This window comes from Bos taurus, chromosome 5, assembly GCF_002263795.3.
Source record: "Bos taurus isolate L1 Dominette 01449 registration number 42190680 breed Hereford chromosome 5, ARS-UCD2.0, whole genome shotgun sequence".
Taxonomy (NCBI): Eukaryota; Metazoa; Chordata; class Mammalia; order Artiodactyla; family Bovidae; genus Bos; species Bos taurus.
The window spans coordinates 60103965-60128408 of record NC_037332.1 but is presented as its reverse complement, the minus strand read 5'-3'; the positions used below and the strand labels follow the sequence as shown (position 1 = coordinate 60128408).

Sequence of the window (24444 nt, the reverse complement as noted above, 5' to 3'; positions counted from 1 at the left end):
ATCAAAGCTAAAGTTAAGAAGACTGACAATACCATGTGTTGGTGAGAATGTGTAGCTACTAAAAGTTTCATCATATATTGCTAGGAGAAATGGAAAATAGTATAATTACCTTAGAAAACAGACCCTTAGTTCCCAATAAAATTAAACACACTCTTATCACACCACCTAAGAATTCCTCTTCTAAATACCCAGGAAAAATGAGTTCAGATCAGATCAGATCAGTCGCTCAGTCGTGTCCTACTCTTTGAGACCCCATGAATCGCAGCATGCCAGGCCTCCCTGTCCATCACCAACTCCCGGAGTTCACTCAGACTCACGTCCATCGAGTCAGTGATGCCATCCAGCCACCTCATCCTCTGTCATCCCCTTCTCCTCCTGCCCCCAATCCCTCCCAGCATCAGAGTCTTTTCCAATGAGTCAACTCTTCGCATGAGGTGGCCAAAGGACTGGAGTTTCAGCTTTAGCATCATTCCTTCCAAAGAAATCCCAGGGCTGATCTCCTTCAGAAGGGACTGGTTGGATCTCCTTGCAGTCCAAGGGACTCTCAAGAGTCTTCTCCAACACCACAGTTCAAAAGCATCAATTCTTCGGCACTCAGCCTTCTTCACAGTCCAACTCTCACATCCATACATGACCACAGGAAAAACCATAGCCTTGACTAGACAGACCTTTGTTGGCAAAGTAATGTCTCTGCTTTTGAATATGCTGTCTAGGTTGGTCATAACTTTCCTTCCAAGGAGTAAGCATCTTTTAATTTCATGGCTGCAGTGACCATCTGCAGTGATTTTGGAGCCCAGAAAAATAAAGTCTGACACTGTTTCCACTGTTTCCCCATCTATTTCCCATGAAGTGATGGGACCGGATGCCATGATCTCCGTTTTCTGACTGTTGAGCTTTAAGCCAACTTTTTCACTCTCCACTTTCACTTTCATCAAGAGGCTTTTGAGTTCCTCTTCACTTTGTGCCATAAGGGTGGTGTCATCTGCATATCTGAGGTTATTGATATTTCTCCCGGCAGTCTTGATTCCAGCTTGTGTTTCTTCCAGTCCAGTGTTTCTCATGATGTACTCTGCATATAAGTTAAATAAGCAGGGTGACAATATACAGCCTTGACGAACTCCGTTTCCTATTTGGAACCAGTCTGTTGTTCCATGTCCAGTTCTAACTGTTGCTTCCTGACCTGCATACAAATTTCTCAAGAGGCAGATCAGGTTGTCTGGTATTCCCATCTCTTTCAGAATTTTCCACAGTTTATTGTGACTCTCACAATTACTTTTGTGTGAATGTCATAGCACTTTTATTCATAATAGCCAAAATCTGTAAACAACCCAAATGTCTATCAACTAATTAATGAATAAACAAACTGCCAAAATTCTGCAGTCACTTCTTTTTTGCTTCCACTTCTTTGTCCCTTATTCTTTCTTGAAATTTTTATAAACCATCCCTTATTCCATCTAGGCTCTCAAAAGTCTTCTGTCAGTCAGCCACCCCCCCCCACCCCTTTTTTTTCCTCAGTCTTCTTTCTTGCCTCCTGTATTCAGCTCACCACTAATAGCTAATTTTCTTTATTTTCATTCTCACTTCCTTTGGCTTCTAGGAAAATGAATTTTTAATATTTTCCTACATTGCTCACTGACCCTTCTTTTGTATTATTTCTGGCTCATCTCCTTTCTTCTGCCTTTAACTAAAAGTGGCTCCTAAAGCTTAGCCTTTAGTTCTTAGTTTTTGTTCTAATCTTTTTTTTTTTTTTTTGCCTTTTATCTATGGGTTGTCTGCCCTACCCTTTCCTCACTGCCTCCACTATGGTTCAGACGCTTTTCTTTGCCAGATTTATTCTTCTGTAGAGAAGTTCTGGAGAGGGCAATGGCAACCCACTCCAGTACTCTTGCCTGGAAAATCCCATGGATGAAGGATCCTGGTAGGTTGCAGTCCATGGGGTCGCTAGGAGTAGGACACGACTGAGGGACTTCACTTTCACTTTTCACTTTCATGCATTGGAGAAGGAAATGGCAACCCACTCCAGTATTCTTGCCTGGAGAATCCCAGGGACGGGGGAGCCTGGTGGGCTGCCGTCTATGGGGTCGCACAGAGTCGGACACGACTGAAGCGACTTAGCAGCAGCAGCAGCAGCAGTAGAGAAGCTCCAATTATGTCTCTCCCTTGGTCACCTACTTAAGACTTTTAATTATTCTATAACCAAACAAAGTTTGTTGTAATAGTAATAACATTGAACTTGGAATCCAACAACCTGGGTTCAAATACTGGCTCTGCCACTTCTAGCTAGGTGAATTTCTATGTCTGAAAAATGGCAATGAATAATACCAACCATAGGTTTACTGCAAGGATGAAGTGAGGTAAATAAAGGTGAAAGCAGTGTGTGACATGTGAATTATTATTAAGTATGAGTATCATCTTTCTAAAAATATGTGTTAACTCTTTGGACTCTGGTAGCTTAAAAGGTAAATAAAATGCCTACAATGTGAGAGATCCAGGTTTGATCCCTGGGTTGGGAAGGTCCCCTGGAGAAGGAAATGGTTATCCACTCCAGTATTCTTGCCTGGAAAATTCCATGGGAAGCAGTGCCTGGCAGGCTACAGTCCATGGGGTCACAAAGAGTCGGACATGACTAAGCGACTTATATGTGGCAAGCATCGGCTATGTACTGGTGGAGAAGCAAACACGGCCCTCTGCACTCATGGGGCTCACAGTCTAGAGAGGAATATAAGCAATTAAAATAGACACAGTAGTGTGAAGTCTGCAAGAAATAACAGGTGCTTGAAGTAGCATATGAGAACATCTCATCTAAACTTACAGTGGAGAGGAATGGTGAAGAAAGATGCGGAAGATGATACCTAAAAGATAGGTAACCAGTTGGCCAAGGAAGGAAGGGGAGTCAAGCAGTGGGTGACAGTGGCCAAAAAAAAAAAAAAAAAAAGTAAAAAGGATTCCAGGCAGTGAAATATTATGGGCCAAGTCTGGGAAGGGGAAGGGAGAGAGACCATGGGGCTCTCTAGGAACAGAAAGGAGTTCAATATGATTGGCGTATACAAAACTGAGTACAAAGAGGGAGCAAGAGTTGGAAGGGACAGGCAGTGAAAGCAGAGAGGTCACGTATGCAATTTCCAGCATAGATGAGGCAAACAGAAGGCATTGATGACCCGAGATGAGGCAGAGGGTATTCCAGACTGTAGACTGACTGTGTTGCCAGGAAACAGAAGGGAAAGACTGGGAAGTTACTCAGGTTGACATACAGCCCTCATCTGAAGGGCCTATCATGAATCCTAGCCACTGGGCTGCTCAGTCCCAAAGAAGGTAGATTGACAAAAACAAGGCAGGTCCCTAATAAAAAGCTATTCACCAATCAATTTTATTTATAAAGAGCAGTGATTTTTCAAAATGTTTCTATATCTGATATCTTTTAAAACATCTTCCCTGCATCCCTGTGAGCCAATCAAGAGTAAGTATTGTTACTTTTATGAAGGTTATAGTTAGTCATATCCATTAAAAAAAAGGTGGCACAGTTAGTCCCATCCATTATGAGGATGACAAGTGGGATAAATCATATATAAAATTCTCCTTAATCTTGAATTTAAAATTTAACTTTAATTCAGGAATGGCTGGCTGCCAAACAAGTATAAAGTGGGATATATTGGAAAACTCATGAGATTAGAATCAGGAAACTGGGTGCTAGTTTTAGCTTGGTCATAAACCTGTTTACTGACCTTTGGTAAATCACTTTAAGCAGTCTGCACCTCGATTTCCTCTCGTCAGACTAGATCATCTGTTGCTAAGGACTCTTCTGACACTCAGATCCCAAGACTCCAACTACTGAGGGCAAAGGAAAAGCTAGCATTCCAAATGTATTGGAGAATGTTTTAAAATTTATTTTTAGCCCCAGTCTTTATTTTTATTTTGATCTTCTGTCTTGTTTCTTGTTTCTCCTTGCAGTTCTGTCATTTCCCTTCCCCCTGAAGATATTTAAGAAGCTGCCTTTTCATCATTTTAAAACTGTAAATATGTCCTTGAAACATGCAAAGAGCCTTTTGTGTACTTACAAATCGAGGTTATTATCGTACAAGTAAGTCACTTGAGTGCACTGCATTCCTCAGCTTGCTCCACTGAGAGGTTTATTAGGTTATATTGTCCTATCTTAGAAGAACTAGTTGAGTAGATAAAACTCTCCCACTTTAAAAGGTGGGCTATCTGATGAAACAGGGTGCTTAATGCTCCAGAGTGTAAGCAAAAGGATTTTGGCACTGCCCAAAGACAGACACACTTCTCTAACACAAGTAGGTGCTCCACTTAAAGTGGCACAGTCAAGGACAAATGTTCTAAAATTAACCCAACCAGCTGCTGTGCCACAGACACCCACCTGTTAATTATGCTGTCTGCTCCTTGTCCAGCCTTCTTTCCCCTTGAAACCAGAACTCCACTCACTGCAACCCTTAAGAGGCCTGAAACTTCACATACTTTCCCAAAGATTACCTACCCAGGACAACAGAGAGCTGGTTTCAAAAATATATTAGGGTACAGGTACTCAAAGAATCTTTCAGCTTTCCATCTCAGATTCCTAAAATGTCAGCTTACACGGTGCCAGCAACTAGTTTCAGAAGCCAGGTGACATAAAGCCTTCCTTGTTTGTGTGGTGACAATACAAAACTAGAGTGTGTGAATCCCACTAAATTTTAGGAACTTTTTAAGTAGGAGAGTTTGCAGTCTCGCTTGAGGAACAGTAAAAATGAAGACAGATATATTAGTTTCTATGTTTAGATCTTAAGGTGTGTCATCAACCTAACAATAAACAGAACAGTTGTCAATGTGTAGTAATGAGATTCAAATGAATTAAACAGATGCAATTTCTAAAGAACTGGTAAACATGAAACAAACAACTTGAAGCAAACACATGAAAAAAAATGACCTGAAACACACGAAACAAATGCTTTATAATGCAGTTGGAAATATCTCTCCACATAGATGTCATTCTGTAGAGCTGGGAAGAAGTGTGATTATTTTTCTAATATATATATACAGTTAGTTTTTATGGTAGAGGTGTTTTATCTTTTTATTAAATTATGTTAGGCAAAAGTACCAGGGATTCCCTTTCTAAATGTGTTGTCATTCTTGCAGTTGATGTAAATTTATTACTGAAAATACATTATTCAAATTTGGCACTCAGAAAGTATTTTAATATTGATTATAGTGAATCCTTTTTTTAATAAGGTAAAAATTTTAGGTAGTGTAAGACTAACAAACAACTAAGGTATTTTTAAGATGATAAACTTTCTTGTGAAGTACTATGTGCTTAGTATGTTCTTTTATGAATAAAATTCACATTATATAAATAAAATTTTTATATTTATATTATTATTCTTAAATCAGAAAATTTAAGCCTGTTTTAACATGATCCTAATTAACACACTCTTTCAGTAGTATTATTAATCTGTCAGACAGTATTAGATGGGAATACAAAGATGCATCAAAGCATGATATAAACTTAAAAATATAAAGTAGAAGATTATAATAAGTCACATAAACTGTAAAGAATGTTATAATGAGGATTTTCCTGTCTTTTAAAATATACAAATTACCAAAACAGATTTACTGAATAAACTTACAAAGTTCAGATGCTTATGTTTTCAATTCTTTGTATTTCTTAGTTTGATATGCCCCATAAAAAAACAAGTTTTCAAGCCTTTTTATCTACTAAATGTTCCAAGTATGGTTCCCGCACTTCTAAAATTTCAATGTATAATTTCCATGATAGCTTTATACAAAACTAAGGACTTAGTTCAATTATCATTTTTTAAATTATATTTTATACAATTAAACTCTCTTGGTTCTTTAGACTTCAGCTCACAGCTAAGATGCAATGACAAGAATCAGACTAATCCTGCTGCCTGAAACAACTAAAAAAATGGACAAAATATATGACACAAATGTTTTCAGGTATTGGACATCAAGCAGCAGGTCCCTGATGGTATTGGACATCCCAGTGGTCCCTGAAGAGAGCAGTAGCAAATGAGGTGAACTCTATGATTGCCCTAGCTTATTGCCTAGAGTTTCCAGGCTGGGGCACAGGAAAGAGGAACTGAGGAGAAGCCTAATAGATTTCCTGAATTAAAGAGCTGAGAGTTTGAGAAGACCAAGGAGGCAGAGTTTGCAGAGTGGAGCACCAGAAACAACAACAACAACAAAAACGGCTGCACTGGGGGAGACTTCCAGGGATCTACAAACGGTCCCCCTCAAGTCTTCAGCAGAGTACCAATCAACACATGTGTTTAAGAAACCTACTTGAGGGCAGACAAGGAACCACCTTAAAGGACAGAGGGAACAAATCCTTAGAGATCACACAGGACCAGGATTAGTCAGCCACAGTGGAAAACTTTATAATTCAACCTTGTAATGCATCAGTAGAATAATTAGAAGGGTATTGCCTGAATGAAAGGACAGAACTAGCCTGATACTAAAAAATGCAGTGGTCCCACCTAACAAAACTTAAAAGCTATTTAAACTTCAAGCTATTTCCAAGTAATTGCATCCCAGAAAAGAGCTCAAGAATTAAAAAGAAAAAAAAAAAATCCAGCCATCAATAAGGTAAAACTCACAATGTCTGGCAGCCAATGAAGCCATGCAAAAAAGCAGGAAAATACAACCTATGATGAGTAGAAAAGTAAACAGAAACAGATCCAGAAGTGACACAAATAAATGATAGGGGTAGTAGTCATGGACATTAATACGATTATAACTGTATTCCTTATGTTTAAGAATGTAGAGGAAAGACTGACCATGTTAAGTGGAGCATGGAAAATATGGCAGAAATCCCAGTTCAACATCCACTGTTGAAAAACACAATGTCTCAGATGAAAAATACATGGAATGGGATTAGTAGGTTAGACCTACAGATAAGTAGATTTGTGAAGTTCAATACATGGCAGTAGCAATGGTCCAGTATGAAACACAGGGAGAAAAAACGCAGATAAATAAATAAATCATCAGTTTAAATAAATAAATCAGTGAGCTGTGGAACAACTTCAAAAAGCAGAAAAATAAATAACTCAGCAATTTAAAAAAATAAATAAATCAGGGAGCTGTAGTACATGAATAAGTTGGTATCCATGAAGGAGAGGAGAGGAACAGAAAACAATTTAAGGAATAATGGATGAAGTTTTTCTAAATTTGATTGTACTATAAATCCATAGATCCAACAAACCTTAAACAAACAAGTATAACAAACCTTAGACACATGAAATGGAAGAAAACTGCCCCAGGGCACATCATAATCAAGTAGTTTAACGATGAATAGCAAAGAGAAAAACTTAAAAGCAGCCAGAGGGGGACAAAAAAATAACACATTTATGTACAAAAGAACGAATACAAGAATGGCAGCTTTTGTACAGAAACAATACAAGCCAAAAGATAGTTAAGCAGAATCCTGAAAGTATTGACAGGAAAAAAAAAAAAAAGTTAACCTAAACTTCTATGCCTGGCAAAAATATCTTTCAAAAATGAAGAAGAAATAGACTTTTTCAGGCATGAAAAGGCAACCAGCAGACCTGCATTACAGGAAATTTTAAAAAGAAATCCTTCAGGCAGAAGGATATCTAGATAAAGGAATAGTAAAGAATGAAGGTCATCAAAAAGGGAAAATAGGTGGCTACATGTAAAATACTTTTTTCTTATTTTTAAAATCTCTTTAAAAGATAATTGACTTTTTAGAGGAAAAGTATTACCAATATGTGGTGGAGATTATAATATATATAGAAGTCAGATGCATGACCACAGTGACACAGGTTGAAGGGAGGAAAGGGAGTACACTATTATATTTCTTATACTGTTTGTGAGGTAGTAAATATTACTTAAAGATAGACTGTGCTAAGTTAAAGATGTATACTATAAATCCTAAGGCAATTACTATTTTTTTAAAAAGAGTTATAACTAATAAAAATGGAAATTATAAAAGGACCCTAAAATGTTCAATCTAATGGAAAATATAAAAAGAAGGGGGACAGAATATAAAGCAAAAACCAAGATGGTAGATTAAACACAATGTGTATCATATTACATTTAAAAGGCTTAAACACTCCAATTAAAGGCAGAGATTATGAAATTGAATATAGATTTTCAAAAGACATAATCATGCTGCTTATATGAAATCCATTTTAAATATTAAGATGTAAATAATTTAAAGGGAGAAGAGTGGAAAAAGATAAGTGCTGAGACTAATCAAAAGCTTCTGATAGTGGCTATATTATTATCAGACAAAGTAAATTTCAGATCAAAGAATATTGCCAGGGATAAAGAGGGACTTCTCATACTGATTAAGGAGCCAGTTCATCAAGAGAACATAACAACCCTAAATGTTTATGCACCTAATAAAAAGGCTTCAAATGAGTGTGGCAAACATTGCAAGAAGGAATAGATAAACTGATCGTTATAGTTGGAGACTTCTACAACTTTCTCACTGAAATTGATATAATAAGTAGAGAAAATCATGATATAACAAGTAGGGAAAAGAATATAGATGATTTGAATTACATTATCAACCAACTTGATGTAATTAACATTTATGTAACACTTCACCAACAACAGTAGAATATAAATCTTTTCAAGGGCATTTATCAAGATAAGTCATATACTGGGTCATAAGACAGGTGCCAAGAAATATAAAAATATTTAAATCATACAAAGTTTATTCTCTGATCACAAAGGAATTACTTAGAAATCAATTATAGGAAGGTATCTTGGAAATCCCCAAATATTTGGAAATTACACATTTTTGAATAACCCATGGGTCAAAGAAGACATAGAAAGGAAAATTATAAAGCATTTCTGCTGAATTATAAATGGAAATACAGCATAGAAAAATTTATGAGCTGCAACTAATGAAGCACTTAGGGGAAAAGGTCTCAAAACAATGATCTACAGTTCTGTCAAGAAACTAGTAAAAGAAAATGAAACCCAAAGGAAGCAGAAAAAAGTAATAAAGGTAAAAGCAAAACTAAGGGGATTCCCTGGTGGTTTAGTGGTAAAGTATCCACCTGTCACATCACTTCATGGGAAATATATGGGGAAACAGTGGAAACAGTGTCAGACTTTATTTTGGGGGGCTCCAAAATCACTGCAGATGGTGACTGCAGCCATGAAATTAAAAGACGCTTGCTCCTTGGAAGGAAAGTTATGACCAACCTAGACAGCATATTCAAAAGCAGAGACATTACTTTGTCAACAAAGGTCCGTCTAGTCAAGGCTATGGTTTTTCCTGTTGTCATGTATGGATGTGAGAGTTGGACTTGAAGAAGGCTGAGCACCGAAGAATTGATGCTTTTGAACTGTGGTGTTGGAGAAGACTCTTGAGAGTCCCTTGGACTACAAGGAGATCCAACCAGTCCATTCTGAAGGAGATCAGCCCTGGGATGTCCTTGGAAGGAATGATGCTAAAGCTGAAACTCCAGTCCTTTGGCCACCTCATGCGAAGAGTTGACTCATTGGAAAAGACTCTGATGCTGGGAGGGATTGGGGGCAGGAGGAGAAGGGGACGACAGAGGATGAGATGGTTGGATTTCATCACCGACTCAACGGACATGAGTTTGGGTGAACTCCGGGAGTTGGTGATAGACAGGGAGGCCTGGTGTCCTGCGATTCATGGGGTCGCAAAGAGTTGGACACGACTGAGCAACTGATCTGATCTGATCTGATCCACCTGTCAGTGCAGAAGGTATGGGTTGGATCCCTGATCTGGGAAGATCCCACATGCCTTGGAGCAACTAAGCCCAAGCACCACAACTATTGAGCCTGTCTGTGTTCTAGAGCCTGGGAGCCACAACTACAAAGCCCATGTGCTGCAACTCCTGAAACCTGCCCAACCTAGAGCCCATGCTTCACAGCAAGAGAAGCCACAGCAACTAAAGAGTAGCGCCCGCTCGCCACAACTAGAGAAAAGCCCGAGCAGCAATGAAGCCCCAGCACAGCCAAAAATAAATTAAAAAAAAATTTTTTTGTTTTTAAAAAGCAAAAGCGAAATACAGAAATAAAGAAAATCATTGAAACCAAAAGCTCTTTTGAGAACATGAAGCTATCTAGGTTTTCAAAAACCATTAAATAACAATTGCAGTTATGATCCTGAAGCTTCTATTTTTGGTAAATAAAAAAAACTAGACCAGAAACCATGGGAAATATCTAGTATTTGTATGTGTTTGGGTCCTTGCTCATGCCTGCCTGATTTGTTTTCTGAAGAACATGAAAGATCTTGTGTGCTACTGAAGGGAAAGAATCTATGAAACCACTTGAAATGTACTACCTATATTTTTACATAGGTATTTATACAAATATGTGTGTTCACATACTCCTCATCAGGAGTGCAGAACTTGTGGTAAGACCATCTTGCTTTCTTTATTTTTCTAAACCCTATTCCCTATTTGGCTTCTCCTTTTTAAAAAATGCTATTTGGAGAAATCAGTCATTCATTTATTCATTCAACTTAATTATGAAATGCTACAATTTGCCAAAGACTGTGGGACATGCTGGGGGACACAGCTGTTAACCAGACAAACAGGATCCTTGCCCACTGAGCAGAGTCTAATGTGGGATACAGACAAGTAAATAAGCAATAACAATGTACTAGTGTAAAAATGCCATCATGGGAAGAACAAGTGCCAGAGGAGTCCATGGAATGGGTAATCAGCTTGGACCTGAAATATTCCTCAAACTAGCAGCTAAAAAGTTTTTTTTTTTTTTTTAATGTGATAACTAAGTTTCTTGAAGTATTATTCTACACAGGCAATACAGTTTTAGGTATAAAACAGTATGTAAATTATGAGTTCAGAATGGAAAGAATTCCTTGACTATTATATACCTAATATTACTCTACTACTTATTTTGTCCACACTGTGTTGGTACTCTGTTGAAATTTCTGAGTATAAATAGAATGCTATGTAAATGTATAGAATGCCATTTTTAAACTAATTCTCAGTATTATTTAGAGTTTTTTGTAAGTATTCTAGAAAAGAAAGAACATGTAGGTGATTCTACCCTGTTTAGAAGATCTCTTTGTTTTAGTAGAGCATGAGAAATGGCAGAGCCTAAGCCAAGAATCCAGATCCTTAGGCAAAGTTTGAGGCATTCCAGGCTTAGAGAAGTGAGGCAAGACTGAGAAATGTCAAGATTCCAAAGATTAGGTAAGAAAGGGTACATGATTCATTCAAGAAGCTCTGATAGGTTTTGAAACTATAACTCTTGATTTTCACATTTGGAAATGTGTCAAGATATTATTATAAACTCCCATATTCTAGCTATAACATTGTACTTTGTAATGAGTTATACTGAAAAGCTGGAAACAATGATACCAGCCTGGCTGAATAAATTGTGTCATAGTCACACAATGGAACGCTAAGCAGTTTTTAAAATTATGTGGCAGTGATTCTCAAATGTTATTGTGCTTCAAAACCACCTGGAAGGCTTGTTGAAACACAGATTGCTGGGCTCCATCTCCAGAGTTTTTGATTTGTCAATCTGGTGTAGGGCCCAAGAATTTGCATTTTGAACAAGTTCCCAGGTTGTTACTGATGATAGTGGTCTAGGAGGCCACACTTTGAGAACAACTGATGTAGAGTTATTTTTAATGATTTGGAAGAATATTCACAAGGTTTTGCAAATTTGAACCAAAGTTTTTACATTATACTCTGTATGTATACATATAGAAGTTCAGATGGAAAAATATTATCAAGCTGGCATCCCTGGTTGTCTTCCACGTGGATCAGATTGTAGGTTTTTAATGTTTTCTACACTTTGAGTGACAGATTTTCCTGTAATGAGCATAGTATAATCACTAAAACATAATCAAATTTCTTAGTTAAAAAGATAAGATCATGAGTGATAGTTGCTCAGTTGTGTCAACTCTTTGTAACCCCATGGACTGTAACTGGCCAGGCTCCTTTGTCCATGGAATTCTCCAGGAAAAAATACTGGAGTGGTAGCCATTCCCTTCTCCAGGGGATCTTCCCAACCCAGGGATTGAACCAGGGTTTCCTGCATTGCAGGCAGATTCTTTACCATCTGAGTCACCTGGGAAGCCTAAGATCATGAAGTCCTGGCCAATAGCACCAACAAGCTGGAAACATTGAATTGGGCTGGATCCTCATCCCCCTCTGGCTTTTTAACGATGTCTTGTTAGGAGTGCATCTTCAGAAGCAATCACAGACAGAGGAACAGCGATGGCCCCTGTGTATACATCCAGTTCCTGATGGGAACAAAGACACAAGAGGCTGATGTTATATGGAGAGCTTCTACACTTTTTCTTCCTTCATTTTAGTAGTGCCATACAAGCTTCTTCTGTGGATGTTTTAAGAAAAACTGGGTGGGACCCAAAAGGCGACCTGCCAGAAGTTTGAAGCATCTGGATTGGCACACTCTCTGTTTCCTGGTGCAGGGTAGATCCATTTCCCAGGGTATCAGATTAAGGCGTCTCCTTTCTAGAAAAAAAGATTTCATGGTTTAAATTCCCGTTGACTTTTGTGTCTGTGGCACTCTGCTGTCTCCTTTCCAGCATGCAGCCTCGGGGGTCACAATGCCCGTTCCCTGCTGATATCAGCGTGCCAACTGTGGTGTCATGCACACCAAGCACAGAGCCACCATTCAGCTTCCACAGTCTGGGTTCAGGAAGCAAAATAGCCTCTGAGTTCCTACAAACCTTGACAGATCTTCCTGTAGTCTTGCATGTGCTGAACAATTCTCACGGGGAGGGAGAGAGAGGGAACTAGGGTAAATGTCAAGGGTGAAAATGTGCCAGGAGCAGAGAGAGCAAACACAGTTGCCACCAATGTTCAGGAAAAGGATGGGTGGGTGACGGTGTAGTATGCAAAGACTTTTCAGTGGAACACATTTACTTAGCATTGGTTACCCTTTTCCATGTCCTTGCACCACTGGTTAATAAATTGGGAGGTAGCCACATCACTGATCTTATTTAGAGCAAGAGTTCTTCACAAGTGTCTAACATAATGCCAGTGTTTGAGAGTCATATGGAAAATAAACCCTATGTAAATCTCACAATGAAGTCACTGTTTTTTAAAATTTTTTTAATGATTGGAAATATAAAACCATGTTATGTTTAGTCTGTTGTTCAAAGAAAAAGACATTCATTCTTTTAAAAAAATATTTGTTTACTTGGCTGAGCCTGGTCTTAGTTGCGGCACATGGGATCCTATTCCCTGATCAGGAAGGGAACCCAGGTCCCATTCACTGGGAGCACGTCTTACCCACTAGACCCCTAGGGAAGTCTCAAAAGATATTAGTTTTATATTGACTTTCAAATAGGTGACATATTATTTGTTGGAAAACTTTAGTTGATAATGTGTTGCTTTCTGCCACCTTACATGTGAATGAAGGGGACAGACTATTGTTTAAGACACAGCTTTCTTAAGTTTTGCAAGTTCAAAATTAGCTACATACTGGTTAATAATTCATTATTTATAACTATTGCTTTAATATAACTTACCTGTTCCCTTCTGGTGCTGTGACATGAATTCAGTATGTGAATTTGTTTATGACCCTATAGAAGGAAGTTATTTGAAATTCTCATCTGTTATTTGAATGCTGAGAACAATGTTATAATTAATCAATTTATTTACCAAAAATTTATTGAATACCAGGCCTTGTTCTGTGCCAGGCACTGTCCTGAGATACATCAGTGACTCTCCTCAAGAAGTTCACATTCTAGGGAACTGGAATTCCCTGGCAGTCCAGTGGTTAAGACTCCACGCTGCCACTGCAGGGGGCATGGGTTTGATCCCTGGTCAGGGAACTAAAATTCTGTATGTCTTGTGGTGCAGCCAAAAAAAAAAAAAAAACAAGTTTATATTCTATATTGAAAAGACTACTAGTAAAACATTAAACAACTACAACTATAATGTGCAGGTAGTAATAGCACTAAGATAAAAAATAAAGCAGGGCCATTATAAGGACTTTGTATTTTATTCTGAGAGAAATGGGAGGTCTTTGGGTGGGTGTGGATTTAAGCAAGGGACATGGTCCAATTTCTGTTAGTGAAGAATCACTCTGGCTGCTGGATGGAGAATTGGCTAGAGAAGGTCTAGTGTCCATTGAATTAACACCTTGCCTTAAGTTATATTTCACTGAGGACAGTTCTGTACCAGTAGATCTGGAAATCTGATCCTACACAGTAGAGTCTTGTCTTTTCATACTTTCCATGCAAAATTGATTTGTAAAATGAAATTTTTCTATCCAAAGTATTCCTTAAAGAAAAAAATTTTTTCCCCTGGAAAGTCACTTTTACATACATTCTTTCTAAATGGGAGTTTATCCAAAGTTTACTTTTTAATAATTTATTTCATAGTATAGTCAGCTCTCTGTATCCACAGGATTCATATCTGTGGATTTGGAGGACCAACTAAGGGATTTGAGCATTTGCAAAATTTGGTATTGGGGCGGGGGCAGTGCTGGAACCAGTCCTCCTGAATACCAAGGGATGGCTGTATGTGGTTATCAAAATATTTCTGTTTTTTTGTAAATAAGGTTTTGACATTTTTTTTTTAAAGCCAAGAGATGTTTAAGAATTTTTCAGAGGAGCTTTGTGTTTCTTACTATATAAATCAATGAGATTGACTGAGGTTTTGTCTGTTTTGTTTAACTGCATGATGAGGGGTAATTCATCATGAGTGTTGAGGCAACTCATGCATGAGTGTTGCCTTCCTTCTAATAATCCTTCATGTTACATTATATTTATATTCACTAGTTTCAACAGGCAGTGATTTCCTTCTCCACCAGTCTCTACTCCAAAGTAACAGGTCCACTAGAGAATTTTACACCACCCCACCCCAAGGCCCATGTTATTACCCCTATATAAGGTATAGACTCCTTCGCATGCCCTTCTGAGCCTTCCTCCCTCTGGTTTTCCTCCCTCCCTCCTAACACCTTAAATTGCCTATAGAATCTATAACCTATCTATAACCTAAACAATAAAAAAAATCATTGCTTAATTATACCTTGCTTTTCACCAAAAGTGCTGTTAACTAACTCAATCAGGTTTATTACTTACTGCATTGGATTTAAATGCTGCTGCTAAGTCACTTCAGTTGTGTCCGACTCTGTGAGACCCCATAGACGGCAGCCCACCAGGCTCCCCCGTCCCTGGGATTCTCCAGGCAAGAATACTGGAGCGCATTGCCATTTCCTTCTCCAATGCATGAAAGTGCAAAGTGAAAGTGAAGTTCCTCAGTCGTGTCCAATTCCTAGCGACCCCAAGGACTGTAGCCTACCAGGCTCCTCTCTCCATGGGATTTTCCAGGCAAGAGTACTGGAATGGGTTGTCATTGCCTCCTCTGTATTTAAATGACTTTTGACTAACTTCAGAAATCAGATCCATTCTCAAAGGGTTGTATATTTACTGCCAGTAAAAATATTGTGGCTTCCCTGGTAGCTTAGACGGTAAAGAGTCTGCCTGCAATGAGGGGAGACCTGGGTTTGATCCCTGGGTTGGGAAGATTCCCTGGAGAAAGAAATGGCAACCCACTCCAGTATTCTTGCTTGGAAAATCCCATGGACAGAGGAGCCTGGAAGGCTACAATCCATGAAATCATAGAGAGTCAGACACAACTGAGTGACTTCACTTTTGGGCTTCCCTGGTAGCTCAGATGGTAAAGCATCTGCCTGCAATGCAGGAGACCTGAGTTCAATCCCTGGGTTGGGAAGATTCCCTGGAAAAGGAAATGGCAACTTACTCCAATATTCTTGCCTGGAGAATTCCATGCACAGAGAAGCTTGGTGGGCTACAGTCCATGGGGTTGCAGAGTTGGACATGACTGAGTGACTAACACACAAAAATATTCCAAATATATGCCACAGGCTTGCCAGGCAGATCCAGAAAAGGAGGACCAAAAATATTTCTAGTGGAAGTGGCCTCAGTTAATAACTGATGAGCCTTTGAAAAGGTCATACCTCATTTACAAATATAAGTACCTGGATCTTTATTATTTTGCAGTCTCTCCCTAACTGGTCTTCTTGCTTCTGTTCTTTACTCTTTGTAATCCACCCTCCTCACAAAAGTAAGTTCCCTTTCTTAAAAATGCAAATCAGATCACATCGCTTCTCTGCCTATTACCTTCCAGTGGCTTCCCACTACAGTTAGAATGACTCTACCATGGCCTTTAAAGGGCGCTGTATTCATAATCTGTCATACAAGAGCTCTCTCCTCCTCTCTGAACACTGTCCCCTTGTCCCCTGGACTCTGGTCACACTGATCTTGTTGTTCTTCCTTGAATAAGCCAAGCTTGATTCTACTTAAAGGTCTTTAAACTGGCTGTTCCTTCTGCCTGGAAGGCTCTTCTCTCAAGATCTTTGTATGGCTGCCTTTATCCCAAGAGTCAGGTTTCTGCTGTTACTCAGTTTATACTTCTGCATCCAAACAGGCAGCACATCTGTTCCTTGAAATAATAGGGCAGCTCTTCCCCAGATGGAATCAAGGTCTGAAACCCTCTTATCTTATCATTTGTAGATGATGAAAGGTATAAAGCAAAGCAGGACTACACGGGGCGGGAGAGTTCAGGGTTTGCACACAGTCCTGTATATGCACCGCGTTTTCTTTTTCTTTACAGGTTATTTTCAGAGCTTTGTCACCACCGAATGATATGGAGAACCCTTACGGTGCCAAGGTGCAGGAGCAGCTGAAGATCACCAACCTCCGTGTGCAGCTGCTAAAACGACAGTCTTGTCCCTGTCAGAGAAACCACTTGAATGCAGAGCCTCAACATTTTACCCACTATGCAATCTATGATTTCATTGTTAAGGGCAGCTGCTTCTGTAACGGCCATGCTGACCAGTGCATACCTATTGATGGCTTCAGACCTGTCAAGGCCCCTGGAGCATTCCACGTGGTATGTAAAACAAGTCCTCACTTATGAAAAAAATCCTTAGTCTAAATTCTCTTACAGTGAGTCTATGCTTGCATAGTGCTTCTTCTTTCTTCCTCTGATGATTCACTCCTCCAACTCCATGGTCATCCCAGGATGTGCCTATTAACTTGGGTTTTTTGTTGTTTTTTTTTAATCTTCCATTTTTGAATTATAAATAGTCAAGCATGATAACCAGATTCCTTGGAAAACATTCATGCCAGATTTTAGTACTATGACCTTCAGATATAAAGTGTAAGGTGAGCAGTAGGAGAGGTTAACATAATCATATTTGTGGCATTATCACATGGAAACCAGCTTTGACAGTAAATGGGTACTATTGTTAAATGGATTTTAGAGTGTAAAAAATAAGAACCTTAGTTTAACTCCTGGTATCTTCTGCTTGCCAGCCAGTAGAATGAATAATAACTTTCCTCTCTTAAGAGTGGCCTCTCACCCTAAGGCAGACTTAAATGCTCTTTCCTCTAGGCTCACACTTCTCATTGCACTTTCCTGTGAACTTTTACTCGTTTGCCTCTCCTAGGAGGACAGGCACTGTGTGATCTTTGTATTCTCAGGATCTATTGTGTTACCTGAGCCAGAAGAAGGTGTTCAGCAGGTATTTGGTTGAATGATAGCACCATAGGAATAGGGAGAGGATGTAAATTACTGTCACCATTTGTCCTCACCTCATCTTCTTCCAAAAAAGACACAGAGTGTCTCAGACAGCAAGTACCATTTGGGATTCATGTGGAGGCATGAATGGAGAATAGGGAAATAGGAGAGCATTCTAATTCTTTAATTTTATATTTTCTTCTGATACTTCTAATCAAACCAAATCAAAAATAAAAGGCTTCAGAATATCCTTACTTTGTTACCTAAAGCATTGACATACACATTTGTCTTCTTTCTACCAGCCCTGATATAGGATAGGGCCACCAGAGACCATGAACCAGTTAGCCAGCCTGATTATCTTGTTAGCTGGGCTGAGTTGGCAGGGTGCAGAGTAGCACTGGGGTAACTGAAATGATTAGGACAGCAGCCAGGAAGTAACAAGAATAGAAATAATGCTATTACTTCGAAGTGAATCTAGGGTTCCCAAGTGGAAGAAAGTACAATATTCATTCAACAAACATGTACTAGTTTCTACTCATTAATGGGTTTTTGAATCAATATTGTTTCAAATAAATGATGAAATTATTTTTTATACCTAAGTTAATTGGGTTCAGGTATTAGTCAAATAGAAAGTAACCTAGATATTCTGGAGACGTGTCAACCAGACTGAAAACAGGTCTGTATGAGGTAAGATGTTAGTAACTTTCTGCCATTATATTTAGGTGCATTAGTGAAAGGAGAGCCTGCAGGCTGCAATGTATTGGGTGTTTGTGTCCCCACCCCCAAATTCTGTTGAGCCCTTAGTTCTAGTGTGATGGTACGTAGAGATGGAGCCTTTGAGAAGTGATTAGGTCATGAGAGTGGAGCCCTCATGAATGGGACTAGTGCCCTGAGAAGAAGAAGCCAGACAGCTTGCTAGCTTCTCCTTCTGTCCTGTGAGGACACAGTGAACAGTCTGCAACTTGGAAGAAAGCTTTCACCAGTACCTGACCAGGCTGACACCTGGGTCTCAGACGTTCAGCCTTCAAAACTCTGAGAAGTAAATCTCTGTCTTTTATAATCCACCCAGTCTATAGTACTTGCTTCTAGCAGCCCAAACAGACTACGACACTGGCCTCTTGTTTCAACTGTCTCTTGTAACCTGAGCCTTACAGGATAATTTCAGGGTAGAGTCCTGAGGACGGATACAAGCTTAGAGGCCCCCAAAACATGAGTGGCACAGAATAGGCCACATTTGATTTGTCTCATGACCTATGAGACCACCTGAATGACTCTGATCAACCAAACTAAATTACTAGAGTTCTCAAGAGCCTTATAAAGCATTCATGGGTATGCGTTTAAAAGCAATAGCTTCTTTCTTTCTTTTTTTTTTAAAGTAAATCTTCTGAATATAAACTTTCAAGTTGGCAGATTATCTCTGCCAATCCTATGCCAATTCTAGCAACATTTTCTAAGGCTGAAGAGAAAATCCCGGAAGTTTTTATTATATATTCTGGGTATTTGCAAGTACACTGTCTAGAGTGAGAGCCACTGAGAGCCACTGAGAGGGGTGTCTTGCATATGCTTCTCACTCAATAGCAGCAATCCCATCACTGTCTCCTGTGCCTGGGACAAGCTGGTCAAGATACGAAGCCTGGTAAACTGCAAACTGAAGACCAATCATATCAGCCCCCCAGACTACCTGACCACTGTGACTATCTCTCCAGAGGGATCCCTCTGTGCTTCTGAGGGCAAGGACAGCCAGGCCTAGCTGTGGCCCCTCAATAAAAGCAAGCATCTTTATACACTAGCTGGTAGGGACATCATCAATTCCCAGTGCTTCAGCCTCAGCCACTGCTGCCCCAGAGCCACTGCAGGCCTCAATATCCAGATTTGAAGTAAGATGTTATCGGTACCAGCAGCAAGGCAGAGCCACCTCAGTGCCCCTTTCTGACCTGGTCTGCTGATGGCAGAAGTCTTAAAGTACAACCATTCTATATAATCTTCAGCCAGATGATCAAGGGCTTTGCCAGTGGTGATGGTAACAAGGATGTCTGGGCTGTGCAGCACTTCATGAAAGAGGGCATTCGTGTTTATCTCTGCCAGTCCTATGCCAAGAACGTTACATAGTCCTATGCCTATGTAAGTCCTATGCTTATACGTGAGCATGTGGGAGCCTTCACTATGATTCGACAAAGATGCCAATGGAGCCAAAAGGGTGGAATTGCACTTGAAGATCTTGATCCACCCTGTGTATTCTCAGTGGAGTCCTGATTGCCTTAATCCCTGAGACCAGCCCAGATTTGCAAAAAACAACGGTTGCAAGAAATTAAAGGCATGGCCAACTGTGTCATTAGCACTCAGATTCAACTTGCCTCCAGCCTCAAGAAAGAGGGCTTCTCACACAATGGGCGGCACATCCCTGACCAAACTGGCAAGTTTCATTTCACAGGTCTAACACCCACCTAAGTAGGTGGAGTGGCCAACCAAGGAATTCTCCATCTACATGACAAAGTCAGCCACATCTCTGTGGCAAGGGACACAGGCAACTAGGCTGCCTCTCTCATGACAGCCACCAGGTCACTCAGTGAGTTCCCTGATGAGAGAAAACAGAGAAAACCTTGTCTTCAGCCTCTGAGCTCATGAGATTCACAAGGAGGATAAAGGAGGGTGGATGGTGGTAAGTGAATCATTTCTTTCAACCACAGTGCTAACACTCAGCAGTGTTTCTCAAAAAAGAACGTATAGTGAAATGGGGCAGAAACATTGGTGGCTTTGTGGCTGTAAACTAAATTCTTCCCCATCTTTATATTTACAGCTTTTCTCTTAAGAATTTACATGTGTAAGAAAGTCGGAGCCCCCCAAAACCTGCCCATCACTCCACTGTAATATTTTGGAAACTTTAAAGGAAGCACTCTATGGTGTTGGGGGTTCCTTTGTGGCCTGTATTAGAGGCTTCGTGAGAAGCCCTAGTTCTGACATTAATGGTCAGCCTGTTTGTCCTCCTATAGCTGAGGGGTTTTATTAATAGATCATATTATAGAAATCATGTTCTATGAAAAACAGCGAGTCTGCTGCCACTGCAGCAAGAAAATTTTCCTTAAGGAAATGAGATCAGTGTCTACCTTACACAGTTATTGTGAGGCTTAAAAACGGGGTAGCCACTGCCTGACATTCGGTAGCCACTATTTACATCACTATTGTTATCTTGTATTGTCTTTTCTACCACTTCTCTTACAGACACTTCTTTCCCAATAACAACAAGAATAAATCATAGAGTAGGTGCTTTTTGCAGAGAAGGCAATGGCACCCCACTCCAGTACTCTTCCCTGGAAAATCCCATGGATGGAGGAGCCTGGTAGGCTGTAGTCCATGGGGCCGCTAAGAGTCGGACACAACTGAGCGACTTCCTTTTCACTTTCATGCATTGGAGAAGGCAATGGCAACCCATTCCAGTGTTCTTGCTTGGAGAATCCCAGGGGCGGGGGAGCCTGGTGGGCTGCTGTCTATGGGGTCGCACAGAGTCGGACACTGCTGCTGATGCAACTTAGCAGCAGCAGCAGCAGGGGTGTTATGTCACGGAAAATGGTACTTTGATTCCAGCCTGCTGGGATCCCAGAAATGATGTGGCAGGGAGATCTTAAGCTTTTTCTCTGTGCAGCTGGGGAGGACTGATTTAGTTCCCTTTTTCCTAGCAGTTGGCGATTTTACAGCTGTGGGATGATGGATGGTAATAAGAAGGAACATGGAATGTTTCATTGTTTTACTAAAATACCATTCACTGGATAACACACAGGCCTTAGAATGCTGCGGAGAATTGTTTAAATGCCTTGAGTTACACTAAGGTTAAGGCGGATTTTTCTTTTGTAACCAGAAACTCTTTTTTATAAGAGTTTTGACTAATGTGTTCTAAATCTGAAGGTAAACATCAAAACTTGTGGAACCATAGAGTGAGGTTTGAGAAAGATATTACTTAGCTACTAGCTATGTAAGTCAGGTAGCAGAATCATTCATATAACGTCATTACAAACATTGTTCTCCCTCTGAATCTGAAGACTTTTATTCACATATTTATATTTGTATCTCTTATATGTCATATTTTATAAATTCAGGACAGATTTAAGGCCATAGTTTTATATTCTTTTTAAAAATTCTTTGCCGTACTGTGAATATGTATTAATTTGAAAGCTCTTGGCTCTTCAAGATATTAAGGCAAAGAACATAGGTTTTAAAAACAATAAGGTTATTAAATAAGAATATTCAAAATTTTAACATATTTTTATAGCAAACATACATGTATATTTGGAAATGAACATTTGTAAATTAGTGTCAGGTCTGAGTTCTCAGCAGAGAAAAAAATAATTATCATGGATTATAAACACTACTACTAACAGTTACCACTTACTGTGTGCCGGGTTTCGTGCTGTCATGTTACAGGTGTTATTGAATTTAATCTTCACAATAACTGGGTGGAGTGTCGTCATCACTTTGTTTCTTAGATGAGGAACTGAGGCTTGGGAATGTTAACTGACTTCCCAAAGGTTAATGAAGAGTAGAGCTCAGGTTAAATTCATCGTCCATCCTTTTTTGTTGTTTTTGTACTGTAAAAATTTAATCTATACAGGGTTGATAATATGTCAAGAACAGAGTAAAAAAGAGCATAGACAGGACATGAGGGCAAGAGAGGTGGAGGTAGACTCAAGTAATTAATAATCATCATGGATCATGGAATCTAAACCAAGCAAAGGGAATTCTCTGGTGGTCTAGTGGTTAGGACTCTGTGCTTTTATTGCAGAAGATGCAGGTCAGTGTGGCATGGCTAAAAAATAAAAAATAAATAAATAAACTGAGTAATGACATAAGAGAGCAAAGACTATTTCCACCACCAAAAGCTCTTAATTTTTACATTTTATAAAGCCCGTTCCCATGCATTTTTTCCCCCTTGATCCTTACTACAATTCTGGAAGATGAGCATTGTCAATACTGTTTCACAGATAAGGGAAACTGAGGTACAGAGAGATTAATTTACCTGCTTATCGTCACAGTGGTAGTAATTTCTACATTCAGAGTTCTTTTTACTGTACCCCACCTCTACCCTCAATATGCTACCAAGGAAAAAGCTTTCACTAAAGAGACTCTTTTCATAGGAATAGGTAATCTATCCAAGTCATCTGCATTTTAATGTTGAATCTGAAATTATCATTGGTTCTGTCTTCTCTTCTATTCATTAGTGAAATGGTCCAAAGGCAAGAAAGAGTAAAAACAAGTCTGGAAAATCTACAAAGAAAATAATTTAGAAGTACCTATCTTTTGGAGTGTGTGACTCATCTTTGTTGAGTATCTTTGGTTTTACTAGAAAGAGGGCTTTCTGGACCTACCATTCTTTACTTCCATCTCCAGCCCTAAATCATTTTCACAGCTAATGAAAGGCAGCAGCAACCTCACACCCTTGATGCGTCACATGGAGGAATGGGTAATCCTATCACCAACGGGGACACAATGTTGTTCCTAAAATTAACAAAATAGAAACTGCCAACTTGACACAGTTAGTGTGAGACTATTCTCAACTCATTTCAAAATCTTAATGTTCTTATTTCAGTGTTCCTATGTTAGTATGGTATAGCTTTGCCAGTAGTCCCTTGGCAATGAGTAACTACAGATACAATAATAGAAGGTGTACAGAATGTTCTTTATACTTCATTCCTACCTTGTGTTTCCTAGTAGCAGGACAAGTCAGGAAAATATGTTCATGGTTGGAAATTGTTGGTGTTTTGACCATAAGACTGCAAATGAATCTAGCCTTATTTTCCCTCTAAACAGTAAGACATACTCTATTTTAATGGCAAACGTTGCCTAAGATTACTCTTTTTATTTGACGATTAGGAAACCAGAAGACTTAAGAACTAGAAGTGTTACAAAATAATTTTTGCACTCAGGAAAGCAATTCCCTGTGAAGTTCCTTTCAAAGGTTCCCCAGAACATTTAAGTATTTGTTTATGGGCTTTGGACTGCTTAACAGAGAGGTTAAAGGATAAAAATACTGGAAAGCTAAGATGTTAGTGTGAGAGCTGACATCTCTGAAAATAAAATACAAGCCAATAGGAAAATAAGGTTGATTCTCCAAATACTATATTTTGTACATTCAACTTTTCATGAATATGCTTTGAAGAAAATGAATCACATGTATATTTAGGTCAAATTTTGAGTATTGTAAAGGTACAAAAATGAGTTTAACATATCACTTTGCAAATTTTCTTAAGACTAATTCCTTTTCAGTGCTGTAGCATTTGGAAGGTCCATCTCATAGATAGTTGGAAGCCTAGATCAGATCTGTGTGTCTGGAAAGCCTAGTCTCCCTGTTCAATTGTTAGTATAATGGAGTGAGTGGAGGGTGAAGCTACATGGAAAGAAGCTGAAGTTACAGATATCTGACTTCTGGTTCACAACCCCAGGTCTCGTATCTCTGTGGTATTTCACTTGTGTCTTGCCAATTTTGTAAGAGCTGGAAATGTACTTCAATTTGTCTTAAAACAATTACATTCAGTGGAAGATAAGTTGTAATTTAAGTCCTGTTCCCTCTTATGAGGTGAATTTTAGTGACCAAACATACAAAGTTAAAATACACACACATACACACGTGTGTGTATGTATATGTATATATATATTCATATATATAATATATGAATATATAATATATGAATATATACAATATATGATATAATATATATAATAATTATTCCACAAGGTGGAGAAACTTCAGAGTCATTTCAAATAGTGAGAACAGCAAAGTGTCTAAGTCTTAGCATTCAAAACCTTAATACTATAACTGGAACTACAGTCATATTATATCTTAGCAATGTAAATATTTAATGGAATGAAATAGTACACATGTGGGGGTATAGAAACAGTATGCTGCTAAGTCACTTCAGTTGTGTCCGACTCTGTGTGACCC

The 24444-nt window shown here is 39.1% G+C and overlaps 1 protein-coding gene and 1 long non-coding RNA gene across 9 annotated transcripts in view; one reads left to right on the top strand and one right to left on the bottom strand.

Moving 5' to 3' along the window:
- The window catches only part of NTN4 (netrin 4), a 130108-nt gene that overhangs the window by 33374 nt on the left and 72290 nt on the right, over positions 1 to 24444 (top strand). For all 4 annotated transcript variants that reach the window (XM_005206644.5, XM_010805194.4, NM_001102203.1 and 1 more), the window contains one exon: positions 16605 to 16883. In XM_005206644.5, the coding sequence (XP_005206701.1) occupies positions 16605 to 16883 (279 nt within the window). The remainder of the gene's footprint in view (positions 1 to 16604; positions 16884 to 24444) is intronic.
- The window catches only part of LOC112446712 (uncharacterized), a 103999-nt gene that overhangs the window by 28346 nt on the left and 51209 nt on the right, over positions 1 to 24444 (bottom strand). For 3 of the 5 annotated variants that reach the window (XR_009494546.1, XR_009494547.1, XR_003034771.2), the window contains one exon: positions 21898 to 22108. This is a non-coding gene — a long non-coding RNA (uncharacterized lncRNA). Of the gene's footprint in view, positions 1 to 12060; positions 12236 to 21897; positions 22109 to 24444 lie in introns of all 5 variants that reach the window. The other 2 variants (XR_009494544.1, XR_009494545.1) reach the window with 2 other exon arrangements.